Source organism: Penicillium samsonianum, assembly GCF_028829775.1.
Source record: "Penicillium samsonianum strain IBT 33392 chromosome Unknown utg000003l_segment0_segment0, whole genome shotgun sequence".
Taxonomy (NCBI): domain Eukaryota; kingdom Fungi; phylum Ascomycota; class Eurotiomycetes; order Eurotiales; family Aspergillaceae; genus Penicillium; species Penicillium samsonianum.
Genome location: NW_026643261.1, coordinates 358061 through 376713, shown reverse-complemented (window position 1 = coordinate 376713; position 18653 = coordinate 358061). Strand labels below are relative to the sequence as shown.

Genomic DNA, 18653 nt, shown 5'->3' with positions numbered 1-18653 from the left:
TTTGTACTCCGTGCAAAACCACCAGAGGTGGTATCTGTGCCCAGGCCTATCCAGATGTTACAAAAGGTCATTTTCATAATATATTCGCCGGTGATTCTTGATTCACTGATCAGAATATACCTTACTAGAGGCTGGGATGTAAACAGTCTGAGGTAATGGTGAGGTCTTGACACGCCGATTTCCAAATGGCACGATTCTCGGATCTCATCCGAGACTCTACATAGGACACGAACAATATATATCCCAGACTGCAGAATGGAAACTGTCCATACCTAGGCGTGAAAGCTCTCGGTGATTCCCCATATCATTGCTATCAGCCAAACCAATGGCGTGAGAGTCAGGGGGAACTCCATCGCCGATGAAATAGAAATGAGGGGTGTTTTTATAGGCAAATTGAACAGAATACATTCCTGTTACCTGGCAGAGATTCAACCCCGAGATGATATATTGGAAAAAAAGAAAGAAAGAAACCTCGTCTTCTAAGCGCCGTCGATTGCAGTTTCGGGGACATCTATTTATATTTCCAGGATGTAAATCATAGATCGCTATAGAGTAGATAGCCAGGAGATCTCCACCTATGTATATCTAGGTACAGCTATCACTGCCGGCAACAAAAGTACCATCCGAGTTCTCGCAACCACACTCTCCAGTCTGGGGGTCCTTGATACAGGTCGTGCCGTATCCGGTGCTCTTTCCATCACTGCTCCAATAAAAGACCCAGTAGTCTGAGTTCTCCTCCAACTCATCACTTGTTGGAGCAGTGCAGGTATACGCACTGCATGTGCCGTAGGGAGCGCCGTTGTTGGAGTCATATTGGTGGTCGGTCTCGAAGACGGCAAATGTTTGGGTCTTGGAAGTACGAGTGTTGTGGGAGCACTCGGCCGCTTGGATGGCTTTAGAGACCTTTGTGGCTATTTATGACAGTCAGCACAAGAAAACTCGTTCATTCTTCGTTGCCATCACACACCACCACAGTTCAGGCTGCTCGGTTTGTAACCCTTGGTGTTTGACGAAGCTGGATCGAGGGTAGCTGCCACGATAGCTGGTGCAGCAAGCAAGGCAATAAAGTTGGTGAAATGCATTTTGAAGGATGATTGTTTGAAGAGGATGAGTATGGAGAGATTTGAAGAAGCAGAAATTAGTTGATGTATATATATATACCTGCTTACAAGACCTACAACTTTGACACTCGGAAACATATGACCCGGAAGTCAAATGAAGTTTAACCGACACAAAGCCACGTCGATGGAAAGGAGGCTATGAGGGCCTGGAGCCAGAAAGTGAATACAAAGATGATGATTCCAATGCTTTCGTAGTCAGGGGGAGGGCCCACTTCAGCCCTTGATTAGCCAGGGCCCATACAAAATATGTATCAGATTTCGATTCGAAACAGTCATCCGCTGACATTCGGCCCAAGTGACTCGTGGGAGACTCCATCAATATCAACAAGAAAGAATCGATATATGGGTAGTTTGGTGTCAGCACTTTGAAAGCTAGGGAAATTTCTATTAAGCGATTGCTATGAGATTAGTTTGAATACACTCAGTACTAACCGTTGGATTATTGAAGTCAGCATCAAACTCATTGAATGTAGTCGTCATCCAGGTTTCATGAAGATGGATCTGTTTGAATATTTATGTCTCAGCTCTACCCCTGAATGTGCCACATCCTAGGCCATAGAAAACGTCTAGGATATACAACACACAAGTCTATTTTGAGGGGGTGATGAGTCCCATGATCTTCCTAACATGATAGGTTTAATCAAATTGCTAAACAAGCTTGGGAAATTTCCATTGGGGAGCTTGTTGGACCCCAGCTGGGTCTAGGTCAAGAAGCCACCAGTTGTTTCCTTTATTTCTTTTGCCAGCTCACACTTTCACACACCATCGCTAAACTATTCTCACTTTGACCATCTGATATCGGTCGACTTGATCTGATATACACATGGGTTGAGAGAATTGGCCCCGAAAACGGTGCAAAAATCCCGATGCGGACGTTTTAAGTGGGGCCTGCCCTAAAAAGTTAAAAGTCTGCCGCCCCATATATCACAACTGGATCAAAATCCTCCACGGCCGGCTGGCCCAATGGCAAGGCGCTTGACTACGAATCAAGAGATTGCAGGTTCGATCCCTGCGTCGGTCAATATTTTTGGCTTTCTGGCGTTCTTTTTGCTTCACTGTTGTCCGAGATGTGGTCAAAACGGCGGTTGAACTATATCATAGGTAGGGTGTGATGTGGTTGAGTCGCTCTTAGTTTTTAAGAGTGACTTCTGAACGAAGAGTAGAAAAGAATTCGAATCAAGGAATTTGAGGTAAATTTAATTATGTTCAGTCAGATATGTGGACTATACTAAAGCGAAAGATAAGTTTGGTATTGTACTACCCAGTGGCGGTGGTCGAAAATATGTGCCACTATAACGGAGTAGAACCTCCAGAAATCTTATCATTTCGGCAATAGAACCTTCTCGGGGCGTGTTTGGTGTGCCACTAGATGTTAAAAGCATTCCATACGCAAATGTCGCCATCTCCGTATCCAATAAAGATGGCGAGAGCTATATTTGTGGATTGTTACCCATAACTGTTGCCAGGCGTGGCGTATTATTCTTGAACGAGAGAGGCTCGTAGGTCCTGCTTCCTACTTTACTTCTAACTACCGCCGATTGTTTCGAATAGCCACAGGATCAGAAGGCATACCTCGCCTTAAATAACCATCCGAGCATATCAAATCCCCACCGAAAGATTCTTGGTTCCCCGGAAAGGTATGGGGTATGGGATTGGCCTAGATTTGGTTAGGATATACTATTAACGATGCCGCCAATCTCCGATGTCAATACCAAAACCAGCTACCTGGGCCAATCGTCCCTCTGAAATTCTATGATTGTTTTCTTGACTCCCTGTGTATTTACCAAAAGCATGCGGAAAGAAGTTGATGTTAGCCCTTGAATAATCTGAACATATTAGCTTTAAAAAACAGTACAGTGAATGGATGGATCTTTTTACCTGTTCAGTGTACAGATAGTCCAGACATAAGAGTTTATTTAGCCTCGTTTCTCATGATGTCCTTACTGCGAGAATATTCGGATCGTGTCCGAATTGGCAAGGGATCCAACCAAACAATAGGAAACTGGAAATCTTGAATATAACTCCCTTCTAGACTCAGCTCAAATCTTATTCACCTGGCGCTTTCATTGAAAGACAAGAAGGGATACTACGTATCCATGATCTGGTTAGTGATTATTACTGATCCATGTATACATTAAAGTGGGTATAGATAGAACCCCTCACGCTCCACTTTTCAACTTTTTAAGAAATAAACAGAAGACTATGTATGCATATAAATATAATTAAGACAAGTAAATCTATATGTGTAGCAAGGAAGCGCCCATAAAGGGAAATACATACCTAAGCCAAGAACGATTGGTGGCCACGCCCTTGATTTGACAGGCGCCCACCTGCCTGTTCAAGCAAAGGATAACCGGTATCTAGAACTTCGGGATCGCATTCCGACCTCAGGGGAATCATGCGTATAAAACCATTGTCAATTCGCATCGACCAGAGCAAACCCTCTTTTTTTAAAAAATAAACCAACAATCAGATCAAAAAATCCCTTCCCAGCTCCAACGTCATGGAAATCCCACAACCCCTCGAAGCCCCAGGCCCGATCAGACCGATAACCTGCGTCGAAATGCACACAGCAGGCGAACCAACACGAATCATTTGGAACGGTATCCCACCTCTAACAGGTACACTGCTGGAACAACGAGCGCAAGCAAAAGCGCAATTCGACGAATTCCGCCGCGTTCTCATGCTCGAGCCACGCGGCCACTACGACATGTACGGCGCGATCTTACGCCCGGAGACCGAGCTCGTCGCCTCCGGAGAAGCCCATATGGGCGTTCTGTTCATGCACAATGAAGGGTTCTCGACTATGTGCGGACATGCGACGATCGCGCTGGGCCGGTTCCTTGTCGATGTTGACGAGAAGGTATTTCCTCGTCGGAGGGAATTGAAATATGATCCTGTGTCCCGGACGACGACTCTTAATCTGCATGTACCCTGTGGGGTCGTTGAGGTTACTGTTCCCACCTTAGGGTCTGGGAAGTCTGATGCGTCGCGGCCTGTTTCGTTCGTGTCTGTGCCGTCGTTTGCTACCGCGATCTCCTTGCAGGTTCCTGTTCCTGAGAAATATCGCTGGGCTGAGCTTCGTGGTAAGACTGCTGTTACGGCGGACTTTGCTTATGGGGGTGCGTACTATTGTATGGTTAGTGCTGAGGAATTGGGCTTCCCTAGTGGTCTGGGTGAGGTTAAGTTGCAGGATATGGATCATGCGACGAAGTTGCTCAAGGAGGCGGTGGTTACAAATCCAGATTTGAAATACCTCACCCAGGATATTCGAACTGCCGAGGAGGGGTTCTTGTATGGGATTATGATCACGGATACACGACTGGGACATGTTAGTGCCCCGGAGGGGGACGGCGGCTGCTCGTGCGCAGCTGGATGCTAGTAGCGAGGAGACGGGGCTCTGTTTCTTTGCAAATCAGCAGATTGACCGGTCTCCCACTGGAGGCTGTGTTGCTGCGAGAGTGGCTCTTGCACATGCCAAAGGATCTTTGCCTGTGGGTGAGAAAAGGATCTATAACTCTTTGGTGACTCGTGCATATAGATGTCTTTCTGGGTTTGTTGGGTCTGTTTTTGCTGATGCTGGCACAAATGGAGGAGATCAGCGGAGTGTTCGAGTCTGTGTCGAGGGATATGGGTATTATACTGGATATCATTCCTTTGTGGTAGAGAAGGAGGATGGCCTTGGGGTTGATGGATTCTCTGTGAGGGACATTGCTTTATAGTGGCCATATTAATGTAGTGTAATGTAATCTTTATACCTGCGTTTGTCCCATGTGAACATAAATTGAAGTGTGCGTGACTGAGCTCTTTGGGGATTGGGCCTATGGTCAAGCTGGCGACATGGCGCTGTCACAAGCGACGTGCGACGTGGCGCCGCCTACCACAGGACCCCCCATATATATATACCTCTCTCTCTCTCTCTGTGATATTATTTTTGCTGCCGTAAGGTCGCCGTTCGTTTGGAGGCGATGTCGTTGTTTTTATTTGCTGTCTTTTTCTCTCTCCACCTTAGACTGTGCTCTGGAAGACGTTATAGTTATACATGTAGACACAGACGCTCCACCCTCCCTATGTATCCACCCTCCCTAGGTCAACATGAGAACTCTCTCCGGCGCCGACATGACCGGTATTAGGTCTAGTCTCGTTGCTGGTCTCGCCGTAGCCCTGGAGGTATTCCGCCATCATCTCTCAACCTGCCTCTTGAAATTCAATTGCTTTACACCTGAGGCGTCAATAATCAAGAATCGCTACAAATACCCTTACTTTACGGAAGAAATGGAAATAATTGTAAATGTGACAAAATGGCGAGCTTGTTCTTGAAAGGAAACTGAGACAAAATATTGTACATCGTGTTTGGGGGATGGACAAGGCGTAAAACAAAAGGAATTCTAAGGGTAGTCTCTATAATCCTCCCGAGCATATTAGACTCGAGTCATTTATTTACCAATCTCAACACCGCCAGTGGCACCGAGCATGCGCTTGATGTCACCGTAGATGGCGAACTGACCGGCAGTGATGGAGCCAACCATGAAGAGACGGGCACCAATACCACCGTAAGAGCCACGGATACCGAGCTCTTTTCCGATCTTGATCAGACGGCTGACGGTACCCTCACCAGGAGCACCCTGGGTCTTGTTGATCTTGGAGAGCATGGTGTCGGCGGGCTGGGAGATGATGGCGGCGGCGAGACCAGCGATGAGACCGGAGCCGAGGTTGATACCGGTCTTGCCACTGTCGGAGAGAGTCTCCTTGTTGACCTTGGAGAGGATGGTCTCGGAGACCTTCTCGAAAACGACGAACTTGGCCATGGTGTAGGGGACCCTGTGGGAAATCGAGTTAGTGGGAATTGAATGGGATACGTATAGAGGGGAAAAAACCTACTGCTTGAACAGGATGGGTCCGAATCCAGAGTAGAAGGCACCAATGCCCTCCTCCTTCAGGATGCGGGTCATGGCAGGGAGGAGACCGCTGGCGAAGGTAGGCTGGGAGACAAGACGGATACGGGTGGCCTCGAGAGGGCACAGGGCGATATCAGCAATGAACTCAGCGGCACCGGCGGAGGCGAGGTAGACGGCGGTGCGGTTGTTCTTGGCAGTCTCGTAGCCAAGGGCGTTGATGGACTGCTGCTTGAAGAACTCGTATCCACCGAACTTGAAGGCACCCTGGAGGAAGTAACCGGCGGCGGTAGGACCGAAACCAGTCAGGAGAGCGCCAGCACCCTCGTTCTGGATGACCTGGCGGAAACCACCGAGCATACCGCGGTTGTAGGTGACGGGGTCAAGCTGGATACGGGTCTTGACGCTGTGGAGGACAGGGTATGAGCGGAAATTCTTGTTGGCGCGCTGGCGACAGATTCAGAAACTTACACATCGAGAGGAGTGGCAGCACCGTGGGTGATGGCGCAGCACATGGCACCGGCGAAAGCGAAGCGAGAGTACTGGAAGCAAGAATCGAGTCAGTTTAAAGCATGGAATGGAGTTTCAGGGTTCAAAACATACGAGGTTGAGAGCGCTCATCTCCTCCTTGGGGGCGATAGTGGCAGCCATTTTGACGGATGTGAGATAACGTAAAGAAAAACGTTAAAGAGAGGAGAAGATGGGATGCAATTGAAGCCTTAGGGAGTGGAAGAGAAGAAGAAAGGATTTGAAAGGGATGGGGCCGCCGAACCCGAAAACTTTTCGCGGCCAATGCGGGAGCCGCTCGGTAGCCACACTAACCTCCGATCGCCCGGTCAACCGCATAGCGTTTTGTTCGCAATCCTTTTTACATGGTCAATTGTTATGTATTCTATTGATCTAATTATCAAACCCAACTTGAGGTTGATGTTGACTATTAGACGGCATCCCGGATGGTTTGATGGGTTGGAACCCGTTGCCGGAAATAGGCGGGATTAGGAACCGCAAAAGGGATTTGATAGGGCTCATATTTCAAGCTAGCTCTGGACATAGAATTTTGATTCAAGGCTCATGGTGATAGAATTGGTGTTGAACTGTTGCTATAGGGTACATTGCACTGTATGCTACAATACAATGAAACAAACTCATTGCAATATCAGACCCACGTTGGGACTGGAAGATTGTTCGCACCAGCCACATCTCTCTCCCTACGTCACAGTGGACACGTATTAGTCTGACATCTGAGGGTGGATATTTGCGGCCACTGTACTCTATTATCTATACATCCTGTTATGTATACAAGTTGTGCATATATAGCCATACTTCAGACTATCGTCTAGCAGAAAATGATTGTTCTATCACAATGAAACCTCGATATATTATTTAGCCTATGATTGAAGGTATCTAGATTATTGATTGGATACAAAGTAAGGGCTGTAGCTGAAATCGATGTACAAGTATAACGAGGTTAAATTGATTTCCCAAAAAGAACCGAGGCACTTCAAAACTACATGTAGTGAGGGCCCCAAAATACTGCCGTAGGACCCTGGCTTAGCGCGCTCAGGGCTATCAATCATATCCTAAAATTTGAGATGAAGCTATGCAACCTTGGAATCAGAACCAATGAGATCAGCAGATAAAGGCCACGAGGCCGCTATGGAATGCTGAGGGTTGATATGACCAATATTCATGCAGAGTGATAAGAGACAATTAAATTCCCGGAACTTGGATCTAGAAAATTACAACATTCTGCAGCTGCCCTTAGTTTACACAAAAACCCATTTCAGATCAACCATCTCCCAAAATGGTCGCCATCACAGATGATATTTTTGCCTCTCGATTTGCCATTCTGCAAGACCTGTTCAGCGACAGTATATCTGCACAGAAAGCCGCTGAATATTTGGCCTCAATCTCATTGGCAGACGATTCAGATCCCGAGGGAGGAATTACCAGCCTATGGAGCTTGATATTCAAGTGTGCATACGATTTTCCCGAGCACCATGTTAAACTTGTCACCGTGCTAGTTCAACTCTCAAAACTCCCGAATGCGAAAACATCAAACGGAGACTCCATTTTACTCCATGATATGCAAGTCTGGAAAGACCTACCAATGCTTGGCTGGCAATTCCGCGACGAATGGAATGCAACCGTACCTGCTGGACCTCCCGACTCTCGGCGAAACGCAATCTCGCGAATTATCAACCGAGATAAATTCACCGCACGTTTGATGGCGACAAAGAAACCTGTCTTTGCATACTCCTGGTTTGCATTGATTACCCTGCGCGAGGCACTGGAAAAACCAGCAGATCAATCCTCTGCGAGGAATCTAGAAGCATTGATTCCTGCTGCTGCTACGTGGATCAGTATTCTGGGGGCAGATATTTATCAGTGGAATGAAGGGTTTGATGGCGCTCTCGGGAAAGGAGGCCCACTTTGGAAGGGTCAACATGGGTTTTGTAAGGAGAGGTGGCTGTTTTGGAAGGAGAGATTTGGGGAATTGGCTGTAACAGAAGTTGAGATTGGAGACGAAGTGAGAACGGCAGCAAGGGACGCAAAGCGGTCGATGGAGGAGATTGAGAGTGAGGCGTAAGAATTACCACAGCTTTGACAATATAAGAAGATCATTTCAAGCTTGGAAGCAATAGCATAAGAAATAATGAAAAGGGTCAGTTGGCCGCAACAGTGCTCTGCCTTGCACAAGCCACATCTCCACTGTGGACACGTATTTACAATTTGTTACCATTCAAGTTGTTATCGTAACTGCGCCAAGGTTATTTTGAGGCATTTCCAAGGAAGGCCGCTTACTTTAGTCATTTACACCAGTCCTTTTTAGTCACCCCTGGCAAGTTGTGTGATTGGCTACATTTGTTCTTGGTTCCCACGATTCGAGATGTTTGGTACTGTACAAGATAGTACGGATCTTCCATGCTCTACCTATATCTATTGTAGCTCGAGATCCACACGTCAACTATTCGTGACACTGATTCATCGCATTGACTATTTGTACAAAGCTCACTAGGGGGTAAGGGTGTCCTAGGATAGTCGACAGAGTGAATCTGTGATAACCTGCGCAAATCAGCTTCTATGAAGAGGCAGACGAACATAAGAACTCTCTGTTCATATCAATAGATGTTAATTGAAACATTTATCTTATCTTCAAAACCGGAGCAGCATTTGCTTTTCCAACCCACCGAGCAGGTCTTTGAATTTCTACCAGCCAATGTATCTCGCACAGCAGGGTGTGTTAGTGTCACTTGTCAGTTCCGCCCAGCCCTGATTTTTGGACACCATGGTATATTTGAGGGTTGCAGGATGCCATTATTACTTCTCTCTACGCTACTGAGACCTGAGCTGGTCCAGAACCACATCAATATCACCGTTTTAGCGATAGAGACACGCCTCGACCAAATGCTGTCATTCCTAAGCTGCTGTTTGAAGATACGGAGAAGGGCCAAGAAGTGGCGAGAGATCGAAGGTTCTCTAATCACTTATCTCTATGCATTTCCTGCTATGAGCTAACCATCTCGCTATTGAGTAGATCCTGTCGGACTTGATGAAAAGCAGTCGTGGTCTCCCCCGAAAACACACTCATGATGCAGGGCTTCGAATGGCATGTGCCAGCTGACCAACGCCATTGGCAGCGCCTCCGCAAGGCAATTCCCGACCTGAAAGATATCGGAGTCGATAACATCTGGATTCCTCCTGGGTGCAAGGGGATGAACCCATCTGGAATTGGGTATGATATTTACGATCTGTATGATCTCGGGGAATTCGACCAGAAGGGCACCAGAGCCACACGATGGGGCCCAAAGGAAGACCTTCAGAGCCTGGTACAGGCCGCACAGGACATGAACATTGAAATTTACTGGGATACTGTTTTGAACCAGAAGGCTGGGGCAGATTTGACCGAAAAATTCACAGTCGTCAAGATGGACCCAGAAGGTGATTTTTTCCCCCGATGACCATGTGAAGATGAGAGCGCTTATGGAGGTCAACAACGCTGCAGATCGGAACACTGAAATATCTCGACCTATGACCATCGACGGTTGGGTCGGGTTCGACTTCCTCGGACGTGGGGAGAAGTACAGCTCTATGAAGTATCACTGGCAACATTTTACTGGTGTGGACTGGGACGATGCCAGCCAACAGCATGCAATATACAAGACCCTGGGATATAACAAAAACTGGGCGAGGGACGTGAGTGATGAGCATGGGAACTACGACTATCTGATGTTCGCCGATCTCGACCATTCCCATCCAGAAGTTCGAGCTGATATATTGAAATGGGGGAGTGGATTGGCAACGAATTACCAATCAGTGGAATGCGAATCGATGCAGCAAAGCATTATTCTGCCTCGTTCCAGAAAGAATTTGTGACACATTTGCGGAATACGGTTGGCGCTGATTATTTCCTAGTCGCAGAGTACTGGAGAGGAGAGGTGGGTCTACTTCTGGGGTATCTCAAACTAATGGATTATGGGGTCTCCTTGTTCGATGTACCACTCTTGGGCCGGTTTGCAGCTATTTCCAAGATTGCAGGTGGTGATCTGCGGAAGATTTTCAAAGGCACGTTGGTAGAACAGATGCCGTCGCATGCAGTAGTAAGACCCAATTATCTTGTGGGAAATGTTTGCCGCTAACCATCACTTTAACCGTCAGACTTTTGTTGGCAATCATGATACGGTGTGTTGAATTCCCCCTGTGTGGAATTAGTGGAGCTTACAATCACACAGCAACCTGGACAATCATTAGAGGTGAGATACACCCAGATTTTAGCTGTTATACAGCCATGGGACGTGGATGATAGCTTAGGGTCCTGACAGACTATCATCGTCCCATTTTTCAAACCTCTCGCATACTCTTTAATCCTCCTCCGAAGCCAAGGACAGCCATGCATTTTCTACGGGGACCTCTATGGAATCAACGGTGGACCCGAGCCCCAGCCTGGGCCATCATGCAGCGGAACGCTTCCCATACTCACGCGTGCCCGAAAGCTATATGCACACGGGGAACAACGAGACTACTTCAATAGGAGGAACTGCATTGGTCAGTATAGTTTATTTGGATGTGAATTGATAATTCTAACAATTATACAGGTTTCGTGCGTTACGGGAACTATAAACACCCATTCGGTCTTGCCTGTATCCTTAGCAACGGCGGCGCATCCTACAAGCGCATGTTTGTCGGTCACAGACATGCCGGGGAATTGTGGACAGATATTCTCGGCTGGCGAAATGAGACGGTACTCATTAATCACTGCGGCTATGGAGTTTTCCCAGTCGCCGCTATGAGTGTTAGTGTCTGGGTGAACTCTCAAGCGGAGGGGAGAAATGGAATTAATCGGCCTTTGTAAGTTCCATCCACCAAGGTCCGTGGAGTTTCGGTGTTCACAAATCAGGTATTGAGATACTAACTAGTCATTTCATATTAGCAACGACGACATATACAGCCTCTAAGAGTTTATGTGACAAAATATCTTTGTGGTCATCTGTGGATAGACACTAATTTATATTGAGCTTTAATACTTGTGCTTGTTGAGAGTCAATTCATAATACATTGTTACTGGAATTGCGCAGGATTCAAAGCATTTTCGGGCCGTTTGAGGCTCCATTTGTAAGTTCTTGGTATCTTGTAGATGCACATGGGGTGCATTGGTTACTCAAAGATGACGACAGACATACTGCATCAACATATTTGGCTAAACTTGCCTCGAAGCAGAGCCCTCAAATTCAATAAACGAAAGGGACGTACCTGGGTAGCACGTCAACTCTACTATGCAATTGGCGGATTGACCAGGTTGGTGTAATGTTATGTCAATGCATGGAAGTTGAAGACAAATCTCAGCGATGACCCCGCTAATAATACATGTATCTCCACTATAAATGTACAGATTTCAACATTTATAATTGTCGAACGTCCCCGAGGTCCTCGGGTGGCGCCTTGTTGCCTGTATACATCGTTGAATGCCTGAGGCAGAATATATTTGTGACTGGTGCGTCAGGCATCAACCCCGGAATCACCTGCCCTTGACAAACACGAGGCCCGCACACCCACACAGCTATTTCTTTTCAAAGAATATTGTCCGGTGGGATTTTTGATTGGAGACTCTTCTGAGTTCTTGTTCTCATGACTTTTGGGCGGTCAGGGCATATCGGCCAGAAAGCCGAACTCGTCAGCACGCAACCGGAAACGACACCGGGGAATTTTAGCTTAGCCGACATCAGCCCAATCCCCGAGAAATGAGTTGCCTAAGCCTTACATACGGAAAGAGACAGCATACCCTTGAACGGCACCGTTTGCTTATTCTATGTGGAGCGCTTTCGGATCCATCCTCCGAGAACAAAATAAGTTGAGCCCACGCTGTGCGGAATACCCCGTTCCCGTTGTACCCAGCATTGGCGTCCCCGCTACAGGGAGCTTCCTTATACTTAAAATCGGCTATAGCTCGATCGGGTTAACTAGTCTACTACGCAAACCACGCATATCATGGGAGCAAGTGCTCGGCAGCCCAAAATTGTGCGTGCCCCATTGGTCCTCACTACATGACAGGGAAAGCTATCTGGCGCAATTGCTAATGCAAGACCAATCCATCGATTGATCGGCAGGATCTTCACCCCTCATCACACATTGAAGAATTCAATATCCAATTTACTAGATGCATGCGGTCGAGATATTTGCTTCAAGATTTTGCATGGGCTTGGATTGCCTTCGTAGTTTCGCAAGCGACGTGTGTTATTATGTCAAGGGTTGTGAAATCGGCCTTCTATGCGAGATCCCATGTGATATTTCATACAGTCACATTTGCAGTTGCCACTTTAGCAATCCGTAGCTTCTTGGCTCCTGTTTTTTTGCCCAAACAGTTGGGGAAAAAGCCGTCCTACCCGAGCCAGGTCTACTGATCAACACCACCAAATGCCTAATTTGACAGGGAAAGCCAGTCTTTTCTTTATTTTCCAAACCGGCCTGGCGTCCCGACTCGATTTGTCAAAGTTAGGGCGTACAATCAGAGATTGCTCTATGGATGTGGAGTCGCATCCACATTGTACCCAATTTTTATTTGTCTGAGTCAAACATCCACTGGCACTCTGTGGGGATTGGCTTTTTCAACTTTGAACCCTTTATAACTCTTGCGTCCCGCCTGGATCTTCGTCTAGCGTACGAACTCTCGATTTTGTTGATACGCCAAGGTCGCCAAGATGTCGGACCATGTGGGTGCCGAGGAAAATGTGCAAAAGGTCATGTCAGCAACAGGTCAGTCATCTATATTCTTGTCGATGCTTTCTCTCTTGTATCTTAGGAGTTCAAAATGCTAAAGCTATTGTATAGAGCACGTAGTGGCTCCCTCTCACGAGTCACATCACTCCCATGACTCCGAAGACCAAGACTCAGAAGTTGACCATGAGCCCATCCAAGAACGCTATGGAAACCCTTCGTACTCTAGATTCCGCCGAGTGGCCTCCAAAACGATTGTGTCATTCGGGCCTAATGACCCAGAAAACCCCGTCAACTGGAGAACGGTACGTGGGATATTGTCTAATACAAGGAAGCAAGGCGAAGAACAGAATACTGATGTGCCCAACAGAGGAGGAAGTTCCTTGTTCTCGCAGCTGGTGTCATGCAGGTCATGAACAGTACTATCGGCTCGTCAATTTGTAGCAACGCCATCCCCCAAATTGCCGAAGAGTTCAACATAACCAACGAAACAATGCTCGTCTTGCCCATCTCCATCTTTCTCATTGGCTACATCTTAGGACCATTGTTATGGGGTCCTAGCTCCGAGTATTTTGGTCGGAAGCCCCCTTTGCTCATCTCCTTTGTTTTATTCATGATATTCACGCTGGCGTGCGCTGTCGCAGATTCCTATGCATCTCTGCTTGTATTCCGATTACTCAATGGCATGGTTGCGTCAGCGCCTATCGCTACTGTCGGCGGATTGTTCGCCGATGTACATGACGATCCCACACTTCGGGGTCGCCTGATGGCTTATTTCATGGCTGTAAGCTTGCCGCATACATTTAACTAGATTTGTTGGGTCCAACAGCTAATCTTTTGACAGTGTACAACCTTCGGGCCAATCATCGGACCTTTTCTATCTGGCTTCGTGGCAGTTGTCAGCTGGCGTTGGTGTTTTTGGATTGGACTCATTCTATCAGGCGCTACCTTGCCATTGATTATCTTCATGCCTGAAACCTATGCCCCGGTCATTCTGAAGCGTCGTGCACACAGGCTGCGCAAAGACACCGGCAATTCAAGCATCGCATCGCCATTGGATATTCAGAGTCGCAATCTGCGAGAAATGTTTCTTATCACGATCTCACGACCCTTCCGCATGATTATTCATGAGTATATCGTTTCTCTGACTTCGTTGTATCTTGCTCTGGCATATGCAATCTTCTACCTCTACTTTGAGGCATATCCAATCATCTTCCAAGGTTGGTGACTTATCCCAACTAGCGTATGCAGAACCCTTTTGGAGCCACGCACTAACGAAAATGATGCAGGTATCTACAAAATGAGCCCTGGTATTTCTGGCTTGATGTTCCTACCCAGTAAGTTCATCCATACGACCATTTTCTCTAAACCGAAAAAGGAGCATATTCTAAATTCACACAACAGTCGGCATCGGCGCCGTCCTTGCCTGTGGCATCTTCATATGGTACGATGGCTACCTAGCCCGAGCGAAGGCCCGCAACGCCAGCTGGGCCTTCATCGAGGAATACCGCAGACTGCCCCTCGCCTGCATCGGCGGACCCCTATACGTGATCTCCCTCTTCTGGGTAGGCTGGACAGCCTCACCAAACATCCACTGGGTCGTACCCTTCCTCTCCGGAATCCCCTTCGGAATGGGCTATCTGTTAATTTTCATGGCTATGCTGAACTACCTGACCGATGCCTATGAGACACTCTCCGCCAGCGCACAGTCCGCTGCAAGCTGCACGCGAAGCATTCTAGGTGCTGTGCTCCCGCTCGCGGCTAAGCCGATGTTCAACAGGCTCGGCGTGCATTGGGCTTGCAGTTTGATTGCCTTCCTCAGTCTGGGTGTCTCTGTAATTCCGTTTGCGTTTATTCGCTACGGTGACCGTATCAGAGCAAACAGCAAGTTCTGCCAGGAGCTCAAGCGCGTCAAGGAGGCTGAGCGGTTGGAGTGGGAGAGAGAGGAGCGTCTCGCGAATGGTGATGATACCCTCGAGCCTATCCCGTCCCGCAATACTGGGATTTCGATGACGAGGATCGATACTGCTCGAACGGATAAAGCATCGATTATTTGTTGAAGATGGTTACCAATTTCGTGTTTGAGGCTGAATGCTTCTCACGATTTACCCATCCATTCTTGTCTTGACAATGAAGACTTTCTTCACGCGTGTTGGGACATTCGTCCCTCTTTGCTCTCTTTCTTTTCGGTTCCATCGGTTTGCCGATTCAAAAGTTTTGATTTTCTTTCCACGAGGCGAGTGACATTATCATATACCTATTCTCTAATGTTTAAGCAACACAGGACCTCCACCAGCTGCTTCGAACCACGCTCCTGTCGAAAGGAGAAAAAAAGCACAGGTGCCTGCATTCTCATTTACATTTTGCTTTTTGTTCCCCCATTTTGAGACGTCTCACTTCCCCGGATGATGGCGCTTCTGATGAGACCCAGAAGCGGCGGGATCCCGAGGGCGACGAACGACCATCTCATACACCAAATTCTTCCAAAAAGACACCACGGGCTCCACTTGAGCCAAGATTACATATGTAAACTCCACTGCATCCGGTTTTCCACCTTCGTACCGGCTTCACTTCAACCAAGCTCGACTTCGGAATATACTTTCTAAGGGACCAGAGATTGCATCGGGCGAGCGTTGCTTCATACTCATACTGATTTTGATATCTTCCATTAGGAAGACCCCATAAATAGCTATTACTCTAGTTTTAATGATCTTACTATTGTTTTTCACCTACTTTCGTTTCAACCTTGGAATCCATCTTTTCTAACCTTATTTAATGCTAAGGGCACACCTGGCAACGCCATAGCTGCTATAATGGAGAAACAATTCCAAAGACAGCTCGATATTGGTCCATTGAATCGACGGGCAAGGTAGGAAGAGAGAGAGAGAGGACAAAAGCTCCGAGAGATGGATGCTATCAAGAATTATGGCCCGAGGCCAACGTCACAACCTTAAAAAGCTTTCTGGGCTATTCAGATGAGGAATCAACCGAAACTGGCCTAGAGCAAGCCGAAAGCTTGCTAGCATGGTCTTATAGAGGAGGCTGAGTTGAATCTCCCTGGTTATTCTTAGAAACGTCGTCTGTACTGTTTATACTTTTTCCGCCTATGTATCTTGTACATCCTAGAGTCATTGTTGTACTTCTATAGCTAACTAACTATTATATCTCCACCTATAACGCTGCGGAGAAAATACTTCTGAAAAGGTCAACCAAAAAAGACATTGGAGTGTTATCTTACACATAATGTCCCTAATATCGTCTTGAGCCAGATAAATCAGATTGTAGAGTGCCCAGTTTAGCATATTTTAGCCTCCAGGGCTTTTGGTAGCCTATAATTTGCGTCCATTGGAAAAGCTTCATGACACTTAGGAATATGTATCAATTGCATCTTTTTATGGAGTAAATAATCAACTATGATCCAGCACTTGCTCCGACAAACAATGAAAATGACCCCTTATTCAAAATATCCAAATTGAGCACCCTCTACGGCTGACCGAATCATAAAACAACCATGTGATCAGTAAAAATATGGCTCATTTAACAATAGCCTGTGCCACCAAAGTCCCTGTCGAGCACACATAACGCCAATTGGAGGCATTATTTCCGTAAACATTATATACTTTCCAGGATTTTCTCGGCTGGAGCGCTACTAATGCAAAAAATAAAGGCCGGGTAGACGGGAGATCCACCTTGGAATATACAACCCAGCCAGCGAGAACAGCTGCAGGTGATCTAAACGTCTGTGCGTAATAGACAGGTAACAAAAAAAAAGAAAAGAAAGAGAAAAAAGAGGCTTTGCGGACCTGACGGGGCGGTTGCCAAAGCCCCGAGTGGTGACTTGCATTGGTCTGTACTTTAATTGTTGTAATCCAGATCCAGGATGAAGGGTTCCAGGACTCAAGGATTGAAGGACCTAGTCGAGGTCCAGACCCTACAAAAGTCTTGGATCAAGTCTAGCTGGGAGATTTGATTGGCCCATGTGGATATACTAAACTAAAACTAGTCAATTATGTAGTAACAAAAGGACTCTGTGCGGAGTACGGAGTACGGAATCTATGTACAGCATTACCCACCCATCTACTTATGAATGAAATGCGCTTCGTGAAGATCATGAGCGGTGGCGAAAATCGATTATGCTTTGTAGATCGATCCAATCCTGGTCATGGTGGTCTGTGTGGGAATATGGACAGGGGCATATCAGCGTGGGGGAAAGAAGCTATGACGGGGAGGCGAAAAAAAGAGCAGGGAATAAGGCAATCTTCAAAAAATGGTAAGAATCAAATTCGAGACCCGGAAAATAGAAAGAACTTGCGTAGTTCATAGGGTCCGAGCAAAAACAATAATAAATAATGGCGGCAAACGCGCTTTGCGCGAAAGGGGGGGATGTGCGGTTGCAGCGGGAGCCCCAGATGGAGTCTGTGGAGCCTCTAAAAAGGGTATTTTGGTGAATTCTGGCCCGGTGATCGAGAGTGAGACAGCTTTTACTTTATTATTTTACTTAAGTTTCTGTTTTTTTGGTGTTAATGTTAGTCTTAGTGTTGGTGTGTGATCCGATGCAATGACATTGTTCGCCTAACCTGAAGCCAAGGCAAAAAACGAAGGCCCTGTAGTAATCCTAGTATCTTTGAATCAGGGCGGACGTGACGAAGGAGTCCGGACCCGTTGGAGGAAAAAGAAAAAAAAAAGCCCAGAAAAAGCCCCTTGATATCCACCCCACACGAGGGGTATGACTATGATACGTCAGAATCATTCCATGTGCCCATCTACCTAGCTCGGATGTGATGTGCACCTGAACTAGATCGGGCCCCCGGCCCATCCCCGAGCCAGTCAGATCCAATATGCTAGTAAACACTTCCAAGACGGCAGTGATTAACAGCTGAAGCCGGACCTGCGTGACCCCAGATCAAACATCCGGTACTCTCGGACTTTGCGTACTCACAAACATGAGTTGGCAAGCGCCTTACGCGGTTCGAATTAACTCTTGGGCATTGTCTCTCCGACGATATCCGAAGCATGGTTGTTCGGGTGAGAGTTGCTTTTCCCCCGAGTCGGCAAGCCCTGGCGGTTCATAAGGCGCACGGACGGTATAAACGATCTTGACGATTGTTTGAAGCTAAATATGGCAGTCTGTGGCTAGATCGTGGAGACCCTAGCTCCGGAGTTGATCCCCCAAGCAGATATGGGCCCAGATAGTTTCCAGGCGATCTTGTCCGACTGGTAAGGAGAGATCAACAACCAGTTAGAGAGGGTTTGGTTGTAATCATCTCCACTTAGACACACTCGGAGCTGATTGTTTGTGCACAGCCCTCAATGTCAGTTTCCACTGAACTTTTGGAAAATAAATAAATATATTAAAAAAAAGGTCTGAGATCATGTGGCTGGCAAAGTACTCCTCGGTGAACTCTGACTTTTTTTTGCGGGGAAT

The 18653-nt window shown here is 47.0% G+C and overlaps 6 protein-coding genes across 6 annotated transcripts; 4 read left to right on the top strand and 2 right to left on the bottom strand.

Annotated features, from left to right (window-relative positions):
* Positions 1-585: 585 nt before the first annotated feature.
* N7471_003685 (uncharacterized protein) lies at positions 586-1082 on the bottom strand (the record flags this gene model as incomplete). The annotated part of the gene is made up of 2 exons (XM_057276405.1): positions 586-911; positions 968-1082. The coding sequence occupies 2 exons, from the start codon at positions 1080-1082 to the stop codon at positions 586-588; spliced, it is 441 nt and encodes a 146-aa protein (XP_057136015.1).
* Positions 1083-3624: 2542 nt separating this feature from the next.
* N7471_003684 (putative proline racemase) lies at positions 3625-4503 on the top strand (the record flags this gene model as incomplete). The annotated part of the gene is made up of 1 exon (XM_057276404.1): positions 3625-4503. The coding sequence occupies one exon, from the start codon at positions 3625-3627 to the stop codon at positions 4501-4503; it is 879 nt and encodes a 292-aa protein (XP_057136014.1).
* A 1054-nt stretch (positions 4504-5557) lies between these two features.
* Positions 5558-6667, bottom strand: N7471_003683 (putative mitochondrial phosphate carrier protein (Mir1); the record flags this gene model as incomplete). The annotated part of the gene is made up of 4 exons (XM_057276403.1): positions 5558-5942; positions 6003-6422; positions 6488-6558; positions 6620-6667. The coding sequence occupies 4 exons, from the start codon at positions 6665-6667 to the stop codon at positions 5558-5560; spliced, it is 924 nt and encodes a 307-aa protein (XP_057136013.1).
* A 1153-nt stretch (positions 6668-7820) lies between these two features.
* On the top strand, positions 7821-8606 carry N7471_003682 (DUF3632 domain-containing protein; the record flags this gene model as incomplete). Its single annotated transcript, XM_057276402.1, has 1 exon — positions 7821-8606. The coding sequence occupies one exon, from the start codon at positions 7821-7823 to the stop codon at positions 8604-8606; it is 786 nt and encodes a 261-aa protein (XP_057136012.1).
* Positions 8607-9606: 1000 nt separating this feature from the next.
* N7471_003681 (alpha-amylase) lies at positions 9607-11472 on the top strand (the record flags this gene model as incomplete). Its single annotated transcript, XM_057276401.1, has 8 exons — positions 9607-9958; positions 10023-10373; positions 10433-10617; positions 10676-10699; positions 10750-10770; positions 10840-11062; positions 11113-11365; positions 11448-11472. The coding sequence occupies 8 exons, from the start codon at positions 9607-9609 to the stop codon at positions 11470-11472; spliced, it is 1434 nt and encodes a 477-aa protein (XP_057136011.1).
* A 1740-nt stretch (positions 11473-13212) lies between these two features.
* N7471_003680 (MFS transporter) lies at positions 13213-15288 on the top strand (the record flags this gene model as incomplete). The annotated part of the gene is made up of 6 exons (XM_057276400.1): positions 13213-13267; positions 13343-13533; positions 13599-14012; positions 14073-14448; positions 14518-14565; positions 14633-15288. The coding sequence occupies 6 exons, from the start codon at positions 13213-13215 to the stop codon at positions 15286-15288; spliced, it is 1740 nt and encodes a 579-aa protein (XP_057136010.1).
* Positions 15289-18653: the final 3365 nt, after the last annotated feature.